Source organism: Fusarium flagelliforme (assembly GCF_020744385.1).
Source record: "Fusarium flagelliforme strain FIESC 12 MPI-CAGE-AA-0113 chromosome Unknown B0J16scaffold_2, whole genome shotgun sequence".
NCBI lineage: Eukaryota > Fungi > Ascomycota > Sordariomycetes > Hypocreales > Nectriaceae > Fusarium > Fusarium flagelliforme.
Window position 1 is genome coordinate 2,822,591 of NW_025763504.1, and position 18,147 is coordinate 2,840,737.

Sequence of the window (18,147 nt, forward strand, 5' to 3'; positions counted from 1 at the left end):
TTTGTTGTTGTTATTCGGTGGTGACTCTTGGTCAGAGTCAGAAGGGACATATAGCTGACTTTGACTCAAGCAAATATCTATCAGTCAGCAGAACACAAGAAACCTCTTCATATACAACCCAGCCGCCATGTAGCGTACATGGATTCGATTATCAAAATAACAAATATCAAGTTCGAACTCGACTCCGTCATATTCAGCAGCGACGGTATACGACTTGCTCTAGATAGTCGAGAATACCCGTAACATATCTGACTGAACTGAGAGCCATCAAATACACCATAAGCAAGAGTAAAACTCTGTCGAGGGGCTAGGATCAGTCAAAGTCCCCTCGAAACCAACTCTTCCCTCTTCTCAGACCGAGTTCGATGGTCAAGCTAGACCATCCGGAGGACTGGCAACGATCGACATCCACTAGCCTTCTCAGTAGATGACTATTCGACTACACACAGTAGCTCAAGGGTTGGAAATTAACTCGCGGTGATGTCTCGAGATCGGTTTCTACGATGGCAAATTGAGCTGCCCAAATATAGATCGGTTGCAATCTAATTGGGTTAGAATCACGTTATTAGCAGCACTGGCTCTAGGTAGCACGTGGAGCCGGTGAATGCGAGTGGTTTTGATTGTCCAGTTGCTACTCTGTAAACAAACGATAATTCAAGCAAACCGGCACCGCGCCAACGTAGGTAGATAACGACTTCCATGCGCAGAATACTCAGGATACCCGAAATGCAAAAGGGCCAATGCGGCAAAGCTTCCTGGCGGGATGGATTTGAAACGGCCAGAACGGCTGATATGCACTTACATGGATCATCTCGCAACCATCACGAATGGTGGAAATGAAGCCCGGGTACAAGTACCATAGTCTCTGTATAGAGTGCTTTTGCGAATGACAACCAAGAAACCACGCACATTTGAGTGGCTACAAACTTTATCGCCGACAGGCCCTTGGAGATGAATTGGCCACTCTGAATTGATCCTAGTCTCTTGAACAAGCTTGAGTGGCTTGCGGAACATCCAACGCCTTGCAGCAAGTGTGAGCGGGAGGAAAGCCTTGATCGACCAGGCAGACTGAATATGGGCACAAAGGTTTAACGAAGCAATGAAACTGGAACAGAGCAGCATGATGCTTCATACGTGAAGATAGTCAGAAGACGATCAAGTGCCAAGCATTCGCTACGTCCATTATACCCATAGGATCACATCGATCCAAACTTGGCATGGGTATGTCTTTAGGATAAAAGCGGCCAAAAGCTTGTCGACGGCCATCAAAAGAGCTACCTGAAGACCCTGGCAGCTACATCTCATATTGTGTGGACTCGAATGGGGTCAATACTGCTGAACCGTGGGTCGGCCCAGACGGGATTTGTGAACTAAAACGAGACAAGAAGTTCAAAAATCGAAAGAGCCCCGCGCTCCATTAGGAAACGAAGAAAATACGAGCAGGCGATAACGTTTCTCACTGAACAATAGCCTATCTTTGGTGTTGAAGGAACCCGATGCTGGTCTTGACCACACACCAAGAGAACTGACCATGGATCAGCAAATTGGAGAGATAAGGCTGTGATAGTTGTAGATCTTGAAGTTGCCTGATAGGTAAGATATGTGCGTCCAAGCGGTCACAAAAGAGATTATGGAGGGTAGCATCTAGCAACCAAAATTGGCGACTTGCCTTATCAATGGTTTCTTCCAAGATTTGGAAATACTGTCTGCTCACCGGGAAAACCTCGACCGAAGAGACGAGAACGTATTTGCTAAAGAAACCAATTCAGGTAAGCATAGGAATGCCCCAGACAGAAGCGACCGTTTCGAAGCTTCAGGGTCAAGACGTCGACGGAGAACCCTGGAAAAGGCAAGTCAACAGACATGCTACAGTATCCATCTGCCAACTCAGAAGCTGCTCCACCTTTAGGTAAAACACAACGTTGAAAGGAAGCAGAGTTGCTGCCGTTAGCCGATATGACGGCTGCTCGCCTTGTTTTTCCACCAAGCTCTGCGTGACTCGAACGAGCCGCTTCGTCGAGCTGTCGGTGTGGCGTCGGGCGCCATGCGTTCCATGTTCCATCCATGTTTGCTTTGATTCAGAAAGTGAGGACTTTGTTCAGTATTCCGCCTTTTGGGTCAGTTGGCAGACCGCCCCCAGTTCGCTTCTCCCTATCCCCTGCTGCATGCTTCTGCATGCCGGGATGGATCAATTCGGGGCATTGACTACCGTGGGCAAAGGCCCACTAGTCAATGTTCGAGGCTGCACGGTTCCTTTCGGATGTCTACCAATGAAGACAAGAGAAGCAATCGACAAGAGTCAGAAATTTGTTGCCTGCCCTGTCGGGTTGCCCTATGATACAGAGCACAGCGATTGCCAGACTCGACAGTTTGAGCCAGGTCAGATCATGGCTAGCATGACTGATATGGCCAATCAGAGGGATACAGATAGCTGGTTGTTTGCCTGTGATAATCAGCACCAGGGTTGTTGTTTATCCATGTGCTTATCCTGTCACCAACTGGCGGCGTTCTAAAAGAGTGCAACAGTCGATGGGAGTCAGATAAAAAAGATAGAGACGATGATTGGAGGAGTGCGGAAGTCGTCTGAGACTGCCACAATAAGGGGATTGGCGGGCAGACAGCGGGAAGAGATTTGTTCCTGCATTAGCGTTGCATTATGCCAGGGCAGGAAGCCTGCCGCCAGCCAGTCAACGTGGCCCAGAAAAGGAAGCTGCAAGACCAGCTAAAGTTTTGGGTGCTTTTAGGTAGGTGCTAGGGGTGTCTACCGTGCTGTAGCGTGCCTTCCACTTCGTTCATTGGATATTAGCCTGTGGGAAGGAACCGGGTGGCTGCCTCGCATCCACGCGACAAGCCGTCCGTGGTTTCTCATTTGATCTTATTCCTGCACGACGAAGGAACTTCCTTTAGCCTTAGCCTTGAGATCGTCCAAACGACGCGCAATCCTCTGCTGGAGGCTAATCGATCGATCACTGTGATCCTTTGAAAAAGTCTTGGCTCTGGCTTGAATTCATTGCTTATTTTCTTATTGTTCCTTTAAGTCAAACAGCCATGGTTAAGGTTGAATTGCAAGAATGATCTGGTGCAGAATCCAGGATCATATACTTGCTCGCTCGTGACTTTATTGCTTCAGAATTTCCTTTCTTTACCTTCTAGAGCAGCTCAGGCATTCCATTCATGTCCCATCGGTTCGGTATGTCCCTGGTAATGTAACAAAGTCCCATTTTTGAATCAGATCCCACATGGAACGTCGGACCGCCTCGGCTCGTCCGTTGGACACCATTTATAGAATCACCAAATCTCTCTCATTAAACAACCATTTGCCTTCTTGTTTGCAATATCGCCCGTTATTATGCGTTTATTATTCATCTAACATAGGTGAGAGCAATCTCGGGCTATAGATTGGAAGCCCGACATGTGCAGCGCCTAGATATGCATGTAACATACGGTACACTACCCGTTCGTAGAGACCGACTTCCAGATCGTTTTGTGTTACATTTGGGTCTTGTGTTGTCTCTTGGTTCCTTTTTTTAGTCTTGTCTCGGTCTTGATACCCTTCAGAGTGTGAGATTGTTCTGTCACCCCACAAAGGCACGAGGCAAAGTGGAAGGGCCTTCTCCCCACACACACTCTGAGGTTAGCACTAGCATCCCCTTTCCCAGCTCGTTCATCCAATATCAACGTCCTGTCAGTTAACCACACAGGGGTAGAGACCACTTCTAATTCTGGATAGATATGGGCCTCAATGACTGATAAGGACCTTAACTGGATGAGAATTGGCTGATGCTGTATTTGTTTCTGGAAGAACGATTTGGAAAGGGGATGTTCAGTATCGTGTGCTATCTTCAAGCTCAACATTGACCATGAATTCTTACCACTGGCTATATTAGTAGGATGCTATCTGTAAACCATTGAACTTAACAATTGGAGAATCATCCGTTCTTGAAAATCACATCAGAGATTTAACCCTGTAAAATCGCCGCTCATTTGCCTCCGTCCTAGAATAACAACTGAATGATTAAATAAATGGATGGTAACTGAACGATGACAAGAAAAACCGAGTCACCCAATCAGAGACTGTACTCAATCTAATTAACCCCTGTCAATCTCATTCTGAGAGAACGCCACCGGACAAGGAGCCTATCTCTGTCTGTGTCTCTCACAAGCCTGGCTCTAGAATTGTCTGATGTGCTCTTTTGTGTTATGCTCGTACTTTTTAATTAACATCCACCTGTTGTCAGGAGTCGGACCCCCCATAATCCCCTGTCCCTGGTCCCTGTCCTCCCATCTCCAGGTCTCCACCCCTCCATCAGTGTGGTCCGGTGGAGTCCGGTTCCTGACCAGTGCCACACCCTGGCCCATAATCCTCCCCATCAATCTCCCTACTGCTGCAGCTGCAACAGTCGAAGGCCTCTTCATCTCAGTATAAAGCTCGAGTCCTCCAGACGTTGGATATTCCTTTCTTTCTTCTCTCCTCACCCACACACTCACTTTCGCTACTATACCCTGACTTTTCAGTCAATTTCATTCTTTAAGCAACATCCTCAACTACAACTTTCGAGTTACCTCTTAATCTAATACCCAACCGTCAAAATGAAGTTCGCTGCTGCTCTCGCTTTCGCTGCTGGCGTTGCCGCCCACGCCAAGAACGTTACCTACACCACCGAGGTCGTTACTGCTTACACCACCTACTGCCCCGGTCCCACTGAGATCGTCCACGGCGACAAGACCTACACCGTCACTGAGGCCACCACCCTGACCATCACTGACTGCCCTTGCACCGTCACCAAGCCCGTCCTCACCACCTCCGCTGTTGTCTGCCACGACTGGTAAGTTGCTCTGAATATCAAGCCTTATGAACATGATTCTAACTCTATCTCTAGCCCTACTGGTCAGCCTGGCAAGCCCAGCCACCCCGTCCAGAGCCACCCCGCCCAGGGCCACAACTCTACCCTGGTCCCCGTTTACCCTACTGGCAAGCCCGGACACGGTGGTGAGGGTGACCACCCCGCCGGCCCTGGTGCCACTCCTACCGCTGGCTCCCCCAGCGAGGTCCCCACTGCCGGTGCCGGCAAGGTCGCTGCCCTCTCCGGTGCCGGCCTCGCTGGTATGGTCGCTCTCGCTGCTTTCCTGTAAATCAGCTGCTAGCATTCAATGCCTACGATGTCTTACGCCCGGTAAATACCTAATTCACGCTGGGGGTACGATGTGGGAAAGTTAGCGATGGTTTCGATTCGATTTAGGGATACGCAAGCGATCTTTCAGGGAACTGTATAGGACTTCTTTTTTATATCTTTTTGGGTTTACGAACATACGATACGGGAGAACCGGTATACCACTGCACCGCTCTATGGAGTTATTGTCTAATGATGGCCACGCTTTGCAGGGGTTTGAGACAAATTCTTGTATATATAAGCTTTGTCTCGGTGTTCGGAAGGAGCTCGCATATTCCCTGTGTGTGAGATATCTTCTTTCGAGGATGGGAATATAATGTGTTTATCTTGCCTTCAGGGCTGCAAAAATAGGACGATCTTGTCTTGCTTTCACTCGCAGGTTTCGCTCCTGTTTCTGCTACCTTTCAATCTTCCTCAAAGAGACGCATTTCCAACCTCGAATCCTGTTTCCTATTCTTGATACATACTTTTCTTTGGTAAACAGTCTCCAGTGTCTAACCGTTTTGCTTTCAAGACACCTGGGCATACATATCCTTAGAGCTGGACGCGTTTATGGTCTCTTGTCAACTATCAATGTTTCTGCGAGCCTGAGGGAATCGTGTATCATAGTCAAGGCAAAGCAAGCATTGCTGAGAGGCCAGTTTTGGTCCGGCACACTTCACTTAAGCCTTTCCCAATATTCGTGTGACCGGGTCGTGGAAATGTCTAGACTTTTTTTCATACACTGTCTTGAGACACAGTGATAATTTGAATGCCGTTTTCCAATTCTCTGGCAACGCATAGAATGCGACAGGATTTGATGAATCAGTCGGTACCGGTCTTGAAGTCGTTAAGCAGTCTCTGAGTTGAGTTTGTTGCTGAACATCAACGCCACGACATTTGAGCGATGCAACCACTTAGACGGGAACGCCATGGCGGCCAGCCTGGTGAGACGCTCACTGGGAATGGCGTTGGAGACGTTCAGACCGTGGTTCATACCACCGGTGAACTGAATCAGGCGGCTGTCTCAACTTGAGTGCTGTGTTTTAGCTACTAACAGACACAAGAAAACACAAGACAATATATTTGGCTCTTGCAGTGCAATGTCTCGAGTAAAAATGTCGTTGAGTAAGTCTCCAATTGAGTAGCTATGATCTGCAAACAATATCCGCACCAATAGTTGTGAAATATTAACACGGTGCTGTTCCTTCGTGTAAGCCCATAGGCGACAAGATCTTTTGAGAGCCAAAAGCGTTAATACTGGCTTTTTATTTTATTTTACATTGCCATTGCTCGACAAACTTCGGTGAGTCCCAGACACGGCTGCAGTACCGTGACAGGGATTCTCTCATCTGCTCACCGACAATGGAGGCCAGCTGCTGTCATTGAACCCAGGACGATACCGCGCTTCTAGAGTGGTCAGTAGCAAGGTAAACAACCAATTGTTGTAGTGAGACATTACTAGGGCTCAAGGTTCGGGCGGAATATCAAAGCGTGGAGTGCACTGCAGCAACTACCGGCAGTAAATAAGAGCTAAGAGTAGCCTAATGCTTCCTTTCAACTCCGAACACCCGGGATATCACCGCCATAATTGATCCACCAAATAAGCCTCATTTTCTTACTAACACAGCGATAGCGATTATCACGGCTCGGGGCTGTACCGACCCGACGGTTGCCGGAAAGGTCTACCGGGCGAAGGGACAAACAGTTGGATGTGATGCAGGCGCTGTCTTGTATATTGGCGCACCTGCCACTTGGTAATTGAAATGCGGGGGAACTCTGAGATGGAAGGAAGCGAGCCAGTTACGCTTACCCAGAGAGCCAAGCAAATGGAGGCTGATGGTTGAGATTGAGGAAGGATGGATGGAAGGAAAGAGCCTCCATCACTGTTTCTCGTCGGTACAGTTACAGTCACAGTAACAGGGCAGGAGTAGCTGAACTCGCCAATGCACTATTTGCCTTCTAAAATACTCAACTCTCTAGCATCGGCATTCTTCGATCAAGATTCATGCCGCAGACTCGAAATATCTCACCTGGACTTCTCTCCTCGAACTCAAACGTTGGAACCGCGGGCAAAGGGTTTCGTCACAGTCGAGGAGATCGTCGTCCAGGTATAGTTATTTATACCCTGCCAAAGAGGTCTCGGAGCTGGTCGGTATCGCAGCCCGATGCCGTTGAAACTAAGACAAGCTATCCGCTTTATCATATATGCTCGCCCACGTAGCACATCGGTCTCAGCTCCGACATGCCCCTATTATAATTCTCGTTGTTATTCGTTGTCATCATTGCCGCTAGTACCAAGGCTAGGTATTCCTACAAAACCACCAAGATACTCGTCAATCTCTCAAGGGAAGTCAAACAACCGACTTGGTGTGCCTGCTGGAAAATCACTGCCAAGTATGCCTGACAACACAGATGACTACCATGTTCAGGACGAAGTGCTACGGCATAGTCTTGAGGATCCTGAAGAATTCTGGAGACACCAGGCCGAGCAACTTCATTGGCATAAGCCGTTCTCCTCGACTATTCAACTGACACAGAAGACATTGAAAAATGGTATTACACATGACAGCTGGGAGTGGTTTCCTGATGGCGAGATATCCACATGTTACAACTGCGTTGATCGACATGTTCTTGGTGGCTACGGAGACTCAGTCGCTATCTACTTTGATAGTCCTGTAACAAACACCAAGGAAACTTACACCTACCGCCAACTACTTCACGAAGTCGAAACACTCGCTGGTGCTTTAAGGGAGCAGGGGATAAAGAAGGGTGATGTTGTTATGCTGTATAGTAAGTAAACTATCATTTCTGCTTGCAGAAGCAAATACTAATTTGCGCAATAGTGCCTACGATTCCTGCCGCAGTAATAGGTATCCTTGCCGTCAACCGCCTTGGTGCCATCCACTCTATTGTGTTTGGAGGCTTTGCCCCATATGCCCTGGCTCAGCGCATCGATTCATGCCATCCGATAGCCATTCTTACAGCTTCATGCGGTATCGACGGCAACAAACCTCCGATTGCATACAAGCCTCTGGTGGAAGAAGCAATCCAACTAGCTTCTCATAAACCACATAACACCATCGTTTGGCAAAGGGATCAGCTTCGGTGGGATATCAACCATGGCGCTGGCCAGGTGGACTGGAAGAGTTTGACTGATAGTGCGCGATCTCAAGGGATCAAGGCAGACTGTGTCCCTGTCAAGAGCACCGATCCCGTCTACATTATTCATACTTCTGGCACAACAGGAACTCCCAAAGGTGTGCTACGCGACGCCGGTGGCCATGCTGTCGGTCTTCATCTCTCTATCAGCTACCTGTTTCACATTACTGGGCCTGGCTGTGTTTCTTTCACTGCCTCAGATATTGGCTGGATTGTCGGCCATTCTTACATTATTTACGGTCCCCTTCTCTCTGGAGCTGCTACTGTATTGTACGAAGGGAAACCTGTTGGAACACCAGATGCATCTTCATTCTGGCGAATAGTTGAGGAGTACAAAGTCAACACGATGTTTACTGCGCCAACAGCTCTTCGTGCCATCAGACGAGATGATCCAAACAGTCAAATGTTTATCGATTACGGCAAACGAGGGGCTCTCAAAAGTTTGAGAGGCTTGTTCCTCGCTGGAGAACGCTCGGAGCCGACTCTTATTGAGAGTTACCAGAACCTCATGACGACGTATTGCGCTCCAAACGCCCAGGTGGTCGATAACTGGTGGTCAACGGAAGTTGGCTCGCCTATCACAGGAAGAGCACTCGTCCCACATGCTGGCAAGGACCGGAGAACCGATGTCAGAGGACACCAACCTCCCTGCTTGCGGGCTGGCAGTGCTGGAAAAGCAATGCCAGGCTTCGATGTTCGCATCGTTGACGATGAAGGTGTCGAGGTGGAAAGAGGGTCTATGGGAAACATCGTTTTAGCAATGCCCCTTGCTCCAACCGGATTCCGGACTCTGTGGCAAGACGAAGAGCGATTCTGGAAGGGTTATCTGAAAAGATTTGAGGGCAAATGGCTTGATACCGGTGATTCGGGCTGGATCGACCAACAAGGCTACATCCATGTGATGGCAAGAAGTGACGATGTCCTAAATGTCAGCGCCCATCGTCTCTCCAGCGGTATGTGTTTATCCATCTCCTAAAAGGCATATTCTAACAGATTGCAGGATCGATTGAGCAAGCTATTGCGACACACCCACGCGTTGTTGAGGTTTGCATTATTGGTATACCAGACTCACTCAAAGGCCAACTGCCCTTTGCTTTTGTGACTCTATCGGGACAGGTCGCTTCGGATCCAGCAACTCCAAATCAGCAAGTTGTCAAGGAAATTCAACAGCTGGTACGTGGCCAAGTTGGCGCCATAGCTTCCTTGTGTGGTGTCATCCAGGGCAAGTGTATGATTCCGAAGACACGGTCGGGCAAGATGCTCCGGCGTGTACTCAAAGAGATGGCGGAAAACGCCATTCGCGGCGAGTTTGATAAAGAGGTAATGGTGCCCAGTACAATCGAGGACTTAGCCACCTTGGATGTTGCTCGTGCCAGAATCAACGAATACTTTGGGCAGGCAGAAGCCAGGAATTCTGAGGATGCCATTGTCAGGGCACGCCTGTAAGGTGTAGGCTTGAGCATTTAAGGATTAATGTAATGAGTGTGTTCTATGTCGTCAAGCGTTGGTTATATTTCCGAAAGCCATCTTCTTCATCCGTAATAGACTGATAAAGGTAGTACAGAATTGGCACAGAAGGAGGCGACGGTGTAATGAATCAGGTCTTATTCGTCAGATAATTTCATATTACCCGTGAAGACGAGCCACATACTTCTAAGCTCGGCCGTGATCGTAATGATAACGCAGTCCCGTTCCATGCTGCCTCCCGTTTACTCAAAATCAGAATACCCCCTATGCCCGTTTGTTTTCCCAATGCAAATACAATGCTGTGATGAACATTTCCCAGTGTGGCCTCCGTCCGAACTCCAGTACCGCGTATCGTGTTCAAATGATCGAGTTTCAGCTCTTAGACGACTGTGCACTCGACTGTCTCGAGAAGAGACTGTAGACACTCCCTTGTGCCTTTGGCGCCATCTTGGTATTCGAGAAGCGTGCTTCAGGAAGTCTCTTTCCAGCCTTTAGGCTTTCTAATATCCTACGCAGCTGATGTTAGTCATGACTTTCGAGATTCGTAGATGGATAGAAGTACCATTCAGCACCAACAAACTTGACTCCGCACCCAGCAGTCCGTCGGATCTCCTTCTCTAACTTTCCTCCAGCAAGGCCTCCTCCAGCACCTGCATATCCCCCGGATGGTCTCCCGAGAACAACATGCGTTACTCTTCGACGTCCAAGATGCAGTGACATTTGACCTCCATGCTCAGTAACAGCCTGCTTCAGCTTGAGATCGGATATGAGAGGAAATGTAGACCCGTTGACGTAAATAACCACTCCTTCAAAGATACCTCTCTTGGAAAGCTCCGCCTCCCGTGCTTCATCTTCCTGCCGTCTTGATTGCATGAGTGCTTCCTCCCCTTTCCCCTCATTTTTGAGTCCCAAACTCTCCCGCATCTTGCCCGGTTGGACAAGCATATCTCTCACACTCCGCTGTGCTCTCTCTTTGACTGCTTTGGGGATAAGCATCTTGCGTTTCTCATCGTAATCCTCTGATCCAGCGCCAAATGTGTCGCTTAAACGTTCGCCGCCTGATGAGCCGCTGCGGAATTGGCTGTTGAGCTTGCGGTTGCGGGACTCACGCCAGCCAGTCCCAGGACGTGATTCAGCCCGTTGATGGCCGGTTGATGATGAGTTCCATGGGTCAAAAGATGCACCGTGTTGGGGCTTAGCGGCCTTTTTAATAGGTGAAGTCATGTTGTCGATTTTGTTTGAGACTTATAAATGTGGTGCTCTAGCATGGGGGTTTGGCATCGTCCGTTTCATGCACTTCTGAGTTTGGAGGTGAGGCGCTCTCTCACCTCCTTGGGTGATTTTATTAGCATTATTTGTCTTTGTGTCATGTTATGTCCGCTTTTGGCGTTGGCGCGTGCGTTTGTCTTGATAAACACGTCTCATCATTGACTCGTGCAAGAGCTAGACGCGTGGTCACATGAATTAGAGTTGACTGTGGTTACCCTAGACCACAGAGGAATCGAAGCTGGAATGTATCATTAGATTACATCGTATTAATCGATATATACTACATCGTACCTATCGTAGTACTCAGAGATACATTCGTCTTCATCAAGGAGGTATTTATTTTGCATGGTCCAAAGTCATTTGCTATTCCAAGATCATCTCGAGCCAGTGTTCTGTGTCCGAATATACTTTTCAATCGTATATTTGTGAGAGAACAATGCGAAGCAAAGCGGCTCCAAACATGATATGCATTGGATCTGTTGGTTTCAACTGCTAACTGAGCTGGATTACTGTGCGGTGGCAAGAATATTGTTCGAGTATCATACGAACTCCGAGTTGATAAAGACTCAGTGGCCGGAAACGCTGTGGCTTTTTGTTGTAATTGTGGAATAGACTAACCAAGTACTAGATAGAGTATCCTCTGGAGCTTATGGTGGCAATACAACCTAAGCAGCCTGAATGTTGGTCTAAACTGGCACAAAGTTTCTGGGTCATCTTTTCTCTTATGCTCTCGGCAATCAGCTTTTCTGACATCCTGTTGGCGAGTTCATTAATATGAATGGCAGTTGTGCCTGTTAATTGCTGAGCGTGGCAGCTAGTAGCCAAGCATTTCGTAGATTTATGCTTTAAGTCAGTGCTGAGAATATATGTAAGTGAGCTTGAGACCTTTGGACTGGCTCGGAGATGACATGCTGCTGTGTCTCATTAGGTTACGAACTTCCTAGTAACAGCCTGTTATGTAGATGTATCACCCGTAATGCTTCTGTTACATCAAGTTCTCAATCATCACTATCAGTCCGTAGATGGCTTGCCTATCTACAGACCTGCATTGGAGATCATCTCAAGAATAAGCCTCGGCCTCGGGCGGGACAGGGGCTGTGAGGGCCGGACTGGATACCAGATTCGGAACGATCAGTGCAATATAAATGCTTGTCGGTCCTCCTGCAGGAAGAAGCTGTGATGGTGCCAAGACATATTAGGCTGATCTGCGTGGAAACGGCTGGCTACTCCTTGTGTACAGTGGTACAGCGGAGAGTGACGCGGGTTGTGTGCTTTGGGGGCGAAAAAAGCAGGATAACTCTCGCTGAATGGTATTCTCTCCTTCTCTTGACCAAGCCTTCCTTTCTTCTCTCGCCAATCTTCAGCGTTTAGCTTTATATTTTGACTGCAAAGATGACTTTATCCATGAGAGGGTTAGTCACGGCGACTTTTGTATCTTTCCATATGGCGAGTGCTCTAGTCGTACTACCCCAAGCTCCAGAGCCAACTTCACCGCCGGAAATTCAAGATGTCGCTCAAATCTATGCACGACAAGAAGACCACATCACCGAAACCATTGTGGCTATCGTAGCTGCAAACAATACTTGTGGCACCTACTACCCTGGAACTACCATACTCATGACATGCCCTCAAGAACGGAAATGTATGTATGAAGTCGAAAAGTACGGGGTCGCATTTTGCGAGGATGAACAATTCATGACAAACTGTATCGGCAACAGAGAAGCTTTGGACACGAGAAGCTGTGACGAGGATTGCAGACGAAATACCAATATCCAAAAGTGGTAAGCTGTTCTGGAGAGAAGCAACTGAGAGTTGGGTCTGTTTGCTCATATATATCACGAGTAGCACCTATAGCGGAAAAACCGAATGCTTTACCGTCTACTTCCAGAGCAATATCAAAGACTTCTTCTGCGCCTCAACGGCCGGCTATACTAGTGCCGTCTTTCACGAAGAAGGCACCTCACTATCAACCTTGCAAGTACCTATCTACGCAGCAGAGGCTACTACCGAATCGAATACAGAGACTTCAGGGTCCGAGACTTCAAATGAAGCAACTTCAACACAAGCCACTTCGACAGAACCGACTTCAACCTCTACCAACGAGTCTCAGAACGAAGGAGGCGGGGAGAGCAAAACCAATGTAGGAGCCATCGCAGGTGGAGTTGTCGGTGGAGTAGTCGGTCTCGTTGGTCTAGGACTTCTCGCATTCTTCCTTCGCCGCAGAAGCAAGAATAAGAAACAACAAACTGTATCAGAGATGTCAGCCCAGAACTCGCCTCAACCCTACGGAGCGGACGCAGGTCAAGCCTGGAAACAATCTCCTTCGCCTCTTCAACATTCATCACCACAAGTCCCAGTCGAGGCTCCGGATTCAAGTACGGCGCAGGTTCATGAGATGGACGGGAACGGAAATAGGCAGTAATCATGTGTGTACGAAAAAGGGAGTTTCCGGTTCGGGGAGAAGAGGATTGGTCGATTCATTGCAAGCGAGCATCTAAGTGCTTACTCGTGCATATTAGCTTATACTGTTTCTGACTATAACTGCGTAATAATACCCAATACTTTTAATTCACGTGCATGAAGGATCATATAGGAACGTCATTCCATCGGCAGAAACTCCATGTTGGGGTTGATGGAGCGCTGTGTTTAAGAGAAGATTATTCCGACGGGTCTAGATTTCCGAGAGGAAATTCTCCGCATTATATCCCTTGTTGCAGTACAGTACGACTGGAACAATGTTTCAAGGCCGAGAGGAAAAAATTGGGTGATATCGAACCCGGCGAATCATCTTACAGAACTGTGGCTTATTATTCTGCATGATGCCTTGTGGCAGTATTTAAGTTTGATAAGGCTGATAACGCCAACTAATTGGTCACATTACTGCGTATTAAAGTTGAGTTACTTATCGACTGGTTTCGTCGTATATCTTCAGCTCGCAATACTTTTCCGAGATACTACTAGCATCCCAGGCTAGACCATGCATCAGAACGCTAAGAATATAGTTGTAGTTAGAGTCGTGGATCGATAGTCTGATAGAGTATAGGTTTGCTGATCAAACCGCTGGCCCAGTTGAAGAAGTGGTAGTTTGACATGATTGGTCATGAATCTTAGTAAGCACACGAGCAACTTCAAAAGCACAAATCGAGGTCAGTATAACCATAAGACAAAGAAATCATGTCAGTAGCGAGACTGAATGTTCCATTCAACCCCATACAACATTAATGCTTAGTTGATTTCGCGAATCGAAAAAATTCCGTCTCCTTGGTAACAATTCGATAGTTCCAAAAATAGTCAGGGGTTTCTCATCTCAAGACATGAACCGTTTAATGTCCGCTAAACTAAGAGCGGATCTAGCGTCTTCAGTGGCCCGAGACCTGCGTGCTACAGGGTGGAACACCCCGCTAAAAGGGTCCTTGGAATGATCTTTCACTGGACCATGCGTCAATGGAACCTCCGTGGCAGCCGCGACACCTTGAGCTCGAGAGGTTGGTTGACGTGAACCCTGTAATCTCAACCTCAACCTCGACCTCCATCTAGACGATTAATTTCTTCTCCAACCTCCAGATTTCAAACCCCATCTCTTCTTCTCCTTTTTTTTACCTGATAATACTCCTATCTTAAATCTGCAGACTCAGTATTCTACACACAACATCTTTCGACCTCGCTACCTTCACTGCTTTCTTTGAATGACCTCATATCGCATTCCTTAACCCATCCGATGTCGTCTTGAAGGTGATGACTCCCGTCGCTGCCCATACGACGGGCTCTTCCGATGCCGCCGCAGCCCTGAGGGGTGCAACTCTCGCCTTCAATAATAACAAAAAACCTGCTCCTCCGCCGCCGCCGCAGAAGAATAATGGTGCGCTGACCGCAGCTGCGTCAGCTGGGCGCCCACGAAGCCCTGCTAAGAGGCTCGGGACGCAGAGCACGGGCGGAAGCACAATCGATGCTGAACAATATGGTCAGAATGGAGGCTCGATAGCTGCCAGGTTGAAGCAGTTAGGTGCCAGCCCGGGTCAGCTTCATCCGAATACAGCTGCCGGAAGGACAGATCCTAAGAGTGCTAGCTTCATCGCTGCTACGCTGGCAGCCAGTCGAAGTGCTAGCCCGAGCCCCAAAGCGCGAACGCCGCGGAGGAAAACGAGTATTGGAGGTTCAACAAGCAGTGGTGAGATAGTTGACTCGGGGTCTATTCCGCCCACCGGGTCACTCATCTCCATGTTCGAGCAAAGTCGTACAGGCGACCCTGTCAAACGCGACTCTCCAAGGAGAACTCCCATCAAACCATCGAAGGGACCGGACTACAGTATCTCGGAAGAGAGAATCACACGCCCAGAAGAAAGAAGCTCGTTGGACTTGAGACCAAAACCTAAGCCTAAGCCGAAACCTCGACCTTTCACACCAGAGCCTCGGACGCCAAGCAGACCAGCTCCGGAGGTACTTTCACCTCAGCCAACACGTCCTCCAAAACCAGTCCTGCAGCCAAAGACACCCCCTCAGATTATTACTCGCCATGCAACTCAAGTTCTGTCACCACCATCACCAGATCCTCCAAAACGTAGCCCCAGACCCAGGATAGAACCAAGGCAACAGCCACCGACACCACCGCAACCAAGGGGAACAAGCAAACCTCAAGTTGAATCTAAGAGTGTCTTACACGACAGACCACTTACTATCACACAAAAACGGACCGCTCCTCAACTGGAGCCTCGACTATCTCGACCTAGGCCTACACCACCGACTCCTACAGAGGCACGTCCGACATCGGCTCTTACAGTATCCTCAGACGATACTTTCGTCTCTGCATCGTCTGTACAGTCGCCTGTACGAGAGTCTCCCCCGGTGTATCCTGTTAAACGGCATTTTACGGGTAGTAACCCGCCATCGCCAACTCGAGATTTTAGACGCGGCCACTTTAAAAGTTCATCAGCTACAAGTCTTCCACTTGAATCTCTCACTAGCGCAATTGTCGCTGGATCGCTTGCTTCGGCTCGACTAACACCACAACACACAGGAGGTAGTCTTGCTCCGCCAGTACCTCGACCGCAAAAGTCACCCCGGCTGATGCAAACACTGCGGCAACCGCCCAAACCTGTTGAAGAGGACACAGACCGTCACAAAAAGAAAAGCCTGAAGCTCCACAAGGGAAAACATGCACACCATGAAGGTTCTCGAAAGAAGTGGAGAGAAGAAGTCACCCCCCGTGAACGGAAACGATACGAAGCAGTGTGGGCTTCAAATCGCGGGCTTCTTCTTGATCTACCCAACGCTCCTGAAGAAGCCATGAACGGAGAACCCTCCGAGTACGTCCTTAACACAGTCGTTCGCGAGATCTGGAAGCGCTCGCGCCTACCCGTTGATGAGCTAGCAGAGGTATGGGATTTGGTCGACCGTAAAGGAGAAGGTGTACTGGGACGTCAAGAGTTTGTCGTTGGTATGTGGTTGATCGACCAGCGCCTTCGAGGACGCAAGATTCCTACCAAGGTGAGCGACAGTGTTTGGGGCAGCGCCAATGGTGATATGACAGTACATAGCAAGAGACTTGGGCATAAACATAAGCATTAGGGAGGTTAATCGAGCATGTCTTTTTTTACTACATAGAGTGATACCCTAGCCAGATTAAATTATATTTTTGTCAAATTTGCCATCCCTCGGGTGATCAAGAATGAGCTTCGGTAGTTGATCATTTCACAACTGCAAATGCTCAAGTAATGTTGATTATGAATAAAGTTTTCATTCAAATGTTCGTAAAGATCAAATCTATGTATGTTCTAACATGCTAAATAGATACTTGGAATATGCAAAAGGCGGTAATTGCAGGAAACCTGTTTATGGGGTCTCCATATTCAGTCTCCATCCCCAATACCACGTCAAGGTTTCATGACCATGAGGCTCGTAAGATGGGCAATCAAACTGTATACGCGGAACTCATTTACTGAGTACCCTCGACGTACTCGCTGCTGGTCTTGTCGCCCAGAGTGACGGTAACGTTGTAGTTGGTGATGGTAGGGCTTCCAGAGGCACCGTAGATGCTGAAGAGAGAGGCGGCAACGATACCCTCACCATCCTTGATGGGACTGTTCTTGTCGGGGATAGTGAGCTTGACAGTAAGGTCCTCGGCCTTGTTGGACTTTTCTGTTCTGTTGTTAGTGGACTGAAGGAGAAGTGAGGAGGTGAAGAGTAGAACTTACCAAATCCGAGAGGAATAGAGGCAAAGGGTGTGCCGACAGTGCCGGGGTAGCTGTCACCAGCAGCGTAGCCGAAGACGATAGAAGAGTCGAGGACGCTCTGGATGTAGCCCTCACGGGTGATGATGGCCTCGAACTCCTCACCGCGCTTGATCTCCTTGGGGACCTTGATACCGGTGATGCGAGCCTCAGCGAGAGCGAGGAGGGCGGTGGAAGCGGCGGCAATGGAGAAACGCATGATGGCGGTTTTTTTTATGTTTGATTTGGTGAGAGGAGGAGTTTAGTTGTAGTTGTGTTGAGAGTTATAGAGTTCAGTCGAGAGTTGAAGGATAATGAGTAGGATCCATATGAGCTGGTACATGTCTCCTTTATATATACAGCTCCAGCTATAATCCCATCATTATCCTTGACTTCATTGCCTTGCTAGAATAACGCATAACAAACCATAAACAGAAAAATCTCCACTACATGGTCCATGTAACGGGGAAGACCATGGATCTATTTACAGCATGGCACCCGTCATAGCTCGCCCCAATTGCGACTGCCGATCCCTCATCTACAGCCCGAATCTTCCGCTGCAAGGGCAGAATCTGACGGCCTCAATTACTATTCGTAGTGACTAGTGAGACCTAACTAAGCGTGTATCTTCTCTGTGGCTGTATTAGAATGTTCCTTTTCTAACAAACGTCATAAGGGTCTTGTGACTAGCGGTGTTCATAGAGGTAGCTCAAAATCGAAGCAACGTTGCGATGTTTCCCCAACTCTTGAACAAACTAGCATCGTTCGATACGAAGTGATCAACGCTGTTTACTCCGCTATAAACATTTATAACAGAATTAGGCAATCGTGAGTTGATCACAGCAGTTCAGCTAAGTCAGCTAAGCTGCTCAGACCAGGATGACGCATTAATC

At 48.3% G+C, this 18,147-nt stretch overlaps 6 protein-coding genes across 6 annotated transcripts; 4 read left to right on the forward strand and 2 right to left on the reverse strand.

The window, feature by feature from the left end:
• Positions 1 to 4,590: 4,590 nt before the first annotated feature.
• Positions 4,591 to 5,133, forward strand: B0J16DRAFT_380540 (uncharacterized protein; the record flags this gene model as incomplete). The annotated part of the gene is made up of 2 exons (XM_046131081.1): positions 4,591 to 4,826; positions 4,881 to 5,133. 2 exons carry the CDS (start codon positions 4,591 to 4,593, stop codon positions 5,131 to 5,133), a joined length of 489 nt encoding a protein of 162 aa, XP_045986559.1.
• Positions 5,134 to 7,549: 2,416 nt separating this feature from the next.
• Positions 7,550 to 9,758, forward strand: B0J16DRAFT_264183 (uncharacterized protein; the record flags this gene model as incomplete). The annotated part of the gene is made up of 3 exons (XM_046123345.1): positions 7,550 to 7,943; positions 7,997 to 9,265; positions 9,313 to 9,758. The coding sequence occupies 3 exons, from the start codon at positions 7,550 to 7,552 to the stop codon at positions 9,756 to 9,758; spliced, it is 2,109 nt and encodes a 702-aa protein (XP_045986560.1).
• A 205-nt stretch (positions 9,759 to 9,963) lies between these two features.
• On the reverse strand, positions 9,964 to 11,202 carry B0J16DRAFT_64181 (uncharacterized protein). The gene is made up of 2 exons (XM_046134220.1): positions 10,342 to 11,202; positions 9,964 to 10,287 (listed from the first exon to the last, which is right to left on the reverse strand). The coding sequence occupies exons 1-2, from the start codon at positions 11,001 to 11,003 to the stop codon at positions 10,152 to 10,154; spliced, it is 798 nt and encodes a 265-aa protein (XP_045986561.1). The 5' UTR covers positions 11,004 to 11,202; the 3' UTR covers positions 9,964 to 10,151.
• Positions 11,203 to 12,440: 1,238 nt separating this feature from the next.
• On the forward strand, positions 12,441 to 13,470 carry B0J16DRAFT_394629 (uncharacterized protein; the record flags this gene model as incomplete). The annotated part of the gene is made up of 2 exons (XM_046132135.1): positions 12,441 to 12,829; positions 12,894 to 13,470. 2 exons carry the CDS (start codon positions 12,441 to 12,443, stop codon positions 13,468 to 13,470), a joined length of 966 nt encoding a protein of 321 aa, XP_045986562.1.
• Positions 13,471 to 14,518: 1,048 nt separating this feature from the next.
• Positions 14,519 to 16,748, forward strand: B0J16DRAFT_333477 (uncharacterized protein). The gene has a single exon (XM_046126834.1). It carries the CDS (start codon positions 14,784 to 14,786, stop codon positions 16,611 to 16,613), a length of 1,830 nt encoding a protein of 609 aa, XP_045986563.1. The 5' UTR covers positions 14,519 to 14,783; the 3' UTR covers positions 16,614 to 16,748.
• A 232-nt stretch (positions 16,749 to 16,980) lies between these two features.
• On the reverse strand, positions 16,981 to 17,474 carry B0J16DRAFT_380545 (uncharacterized protein; the record flags this gene model as incomplete). Its single annotated transcript, XM_046131082.1, has 2 exons — positions 16,981 to 17,183; positions 17,240 to 17,474. 2 exons carry the CDS (start codon positions 17,472 to 17,474, stop codon positions 16,981 to 16,983), a joined length of 438 nt encoding a protein of 145 aa, XP_045986564.1.
• Positions 17,475 to 18,147: the final 673 nt, after the last annotated feature.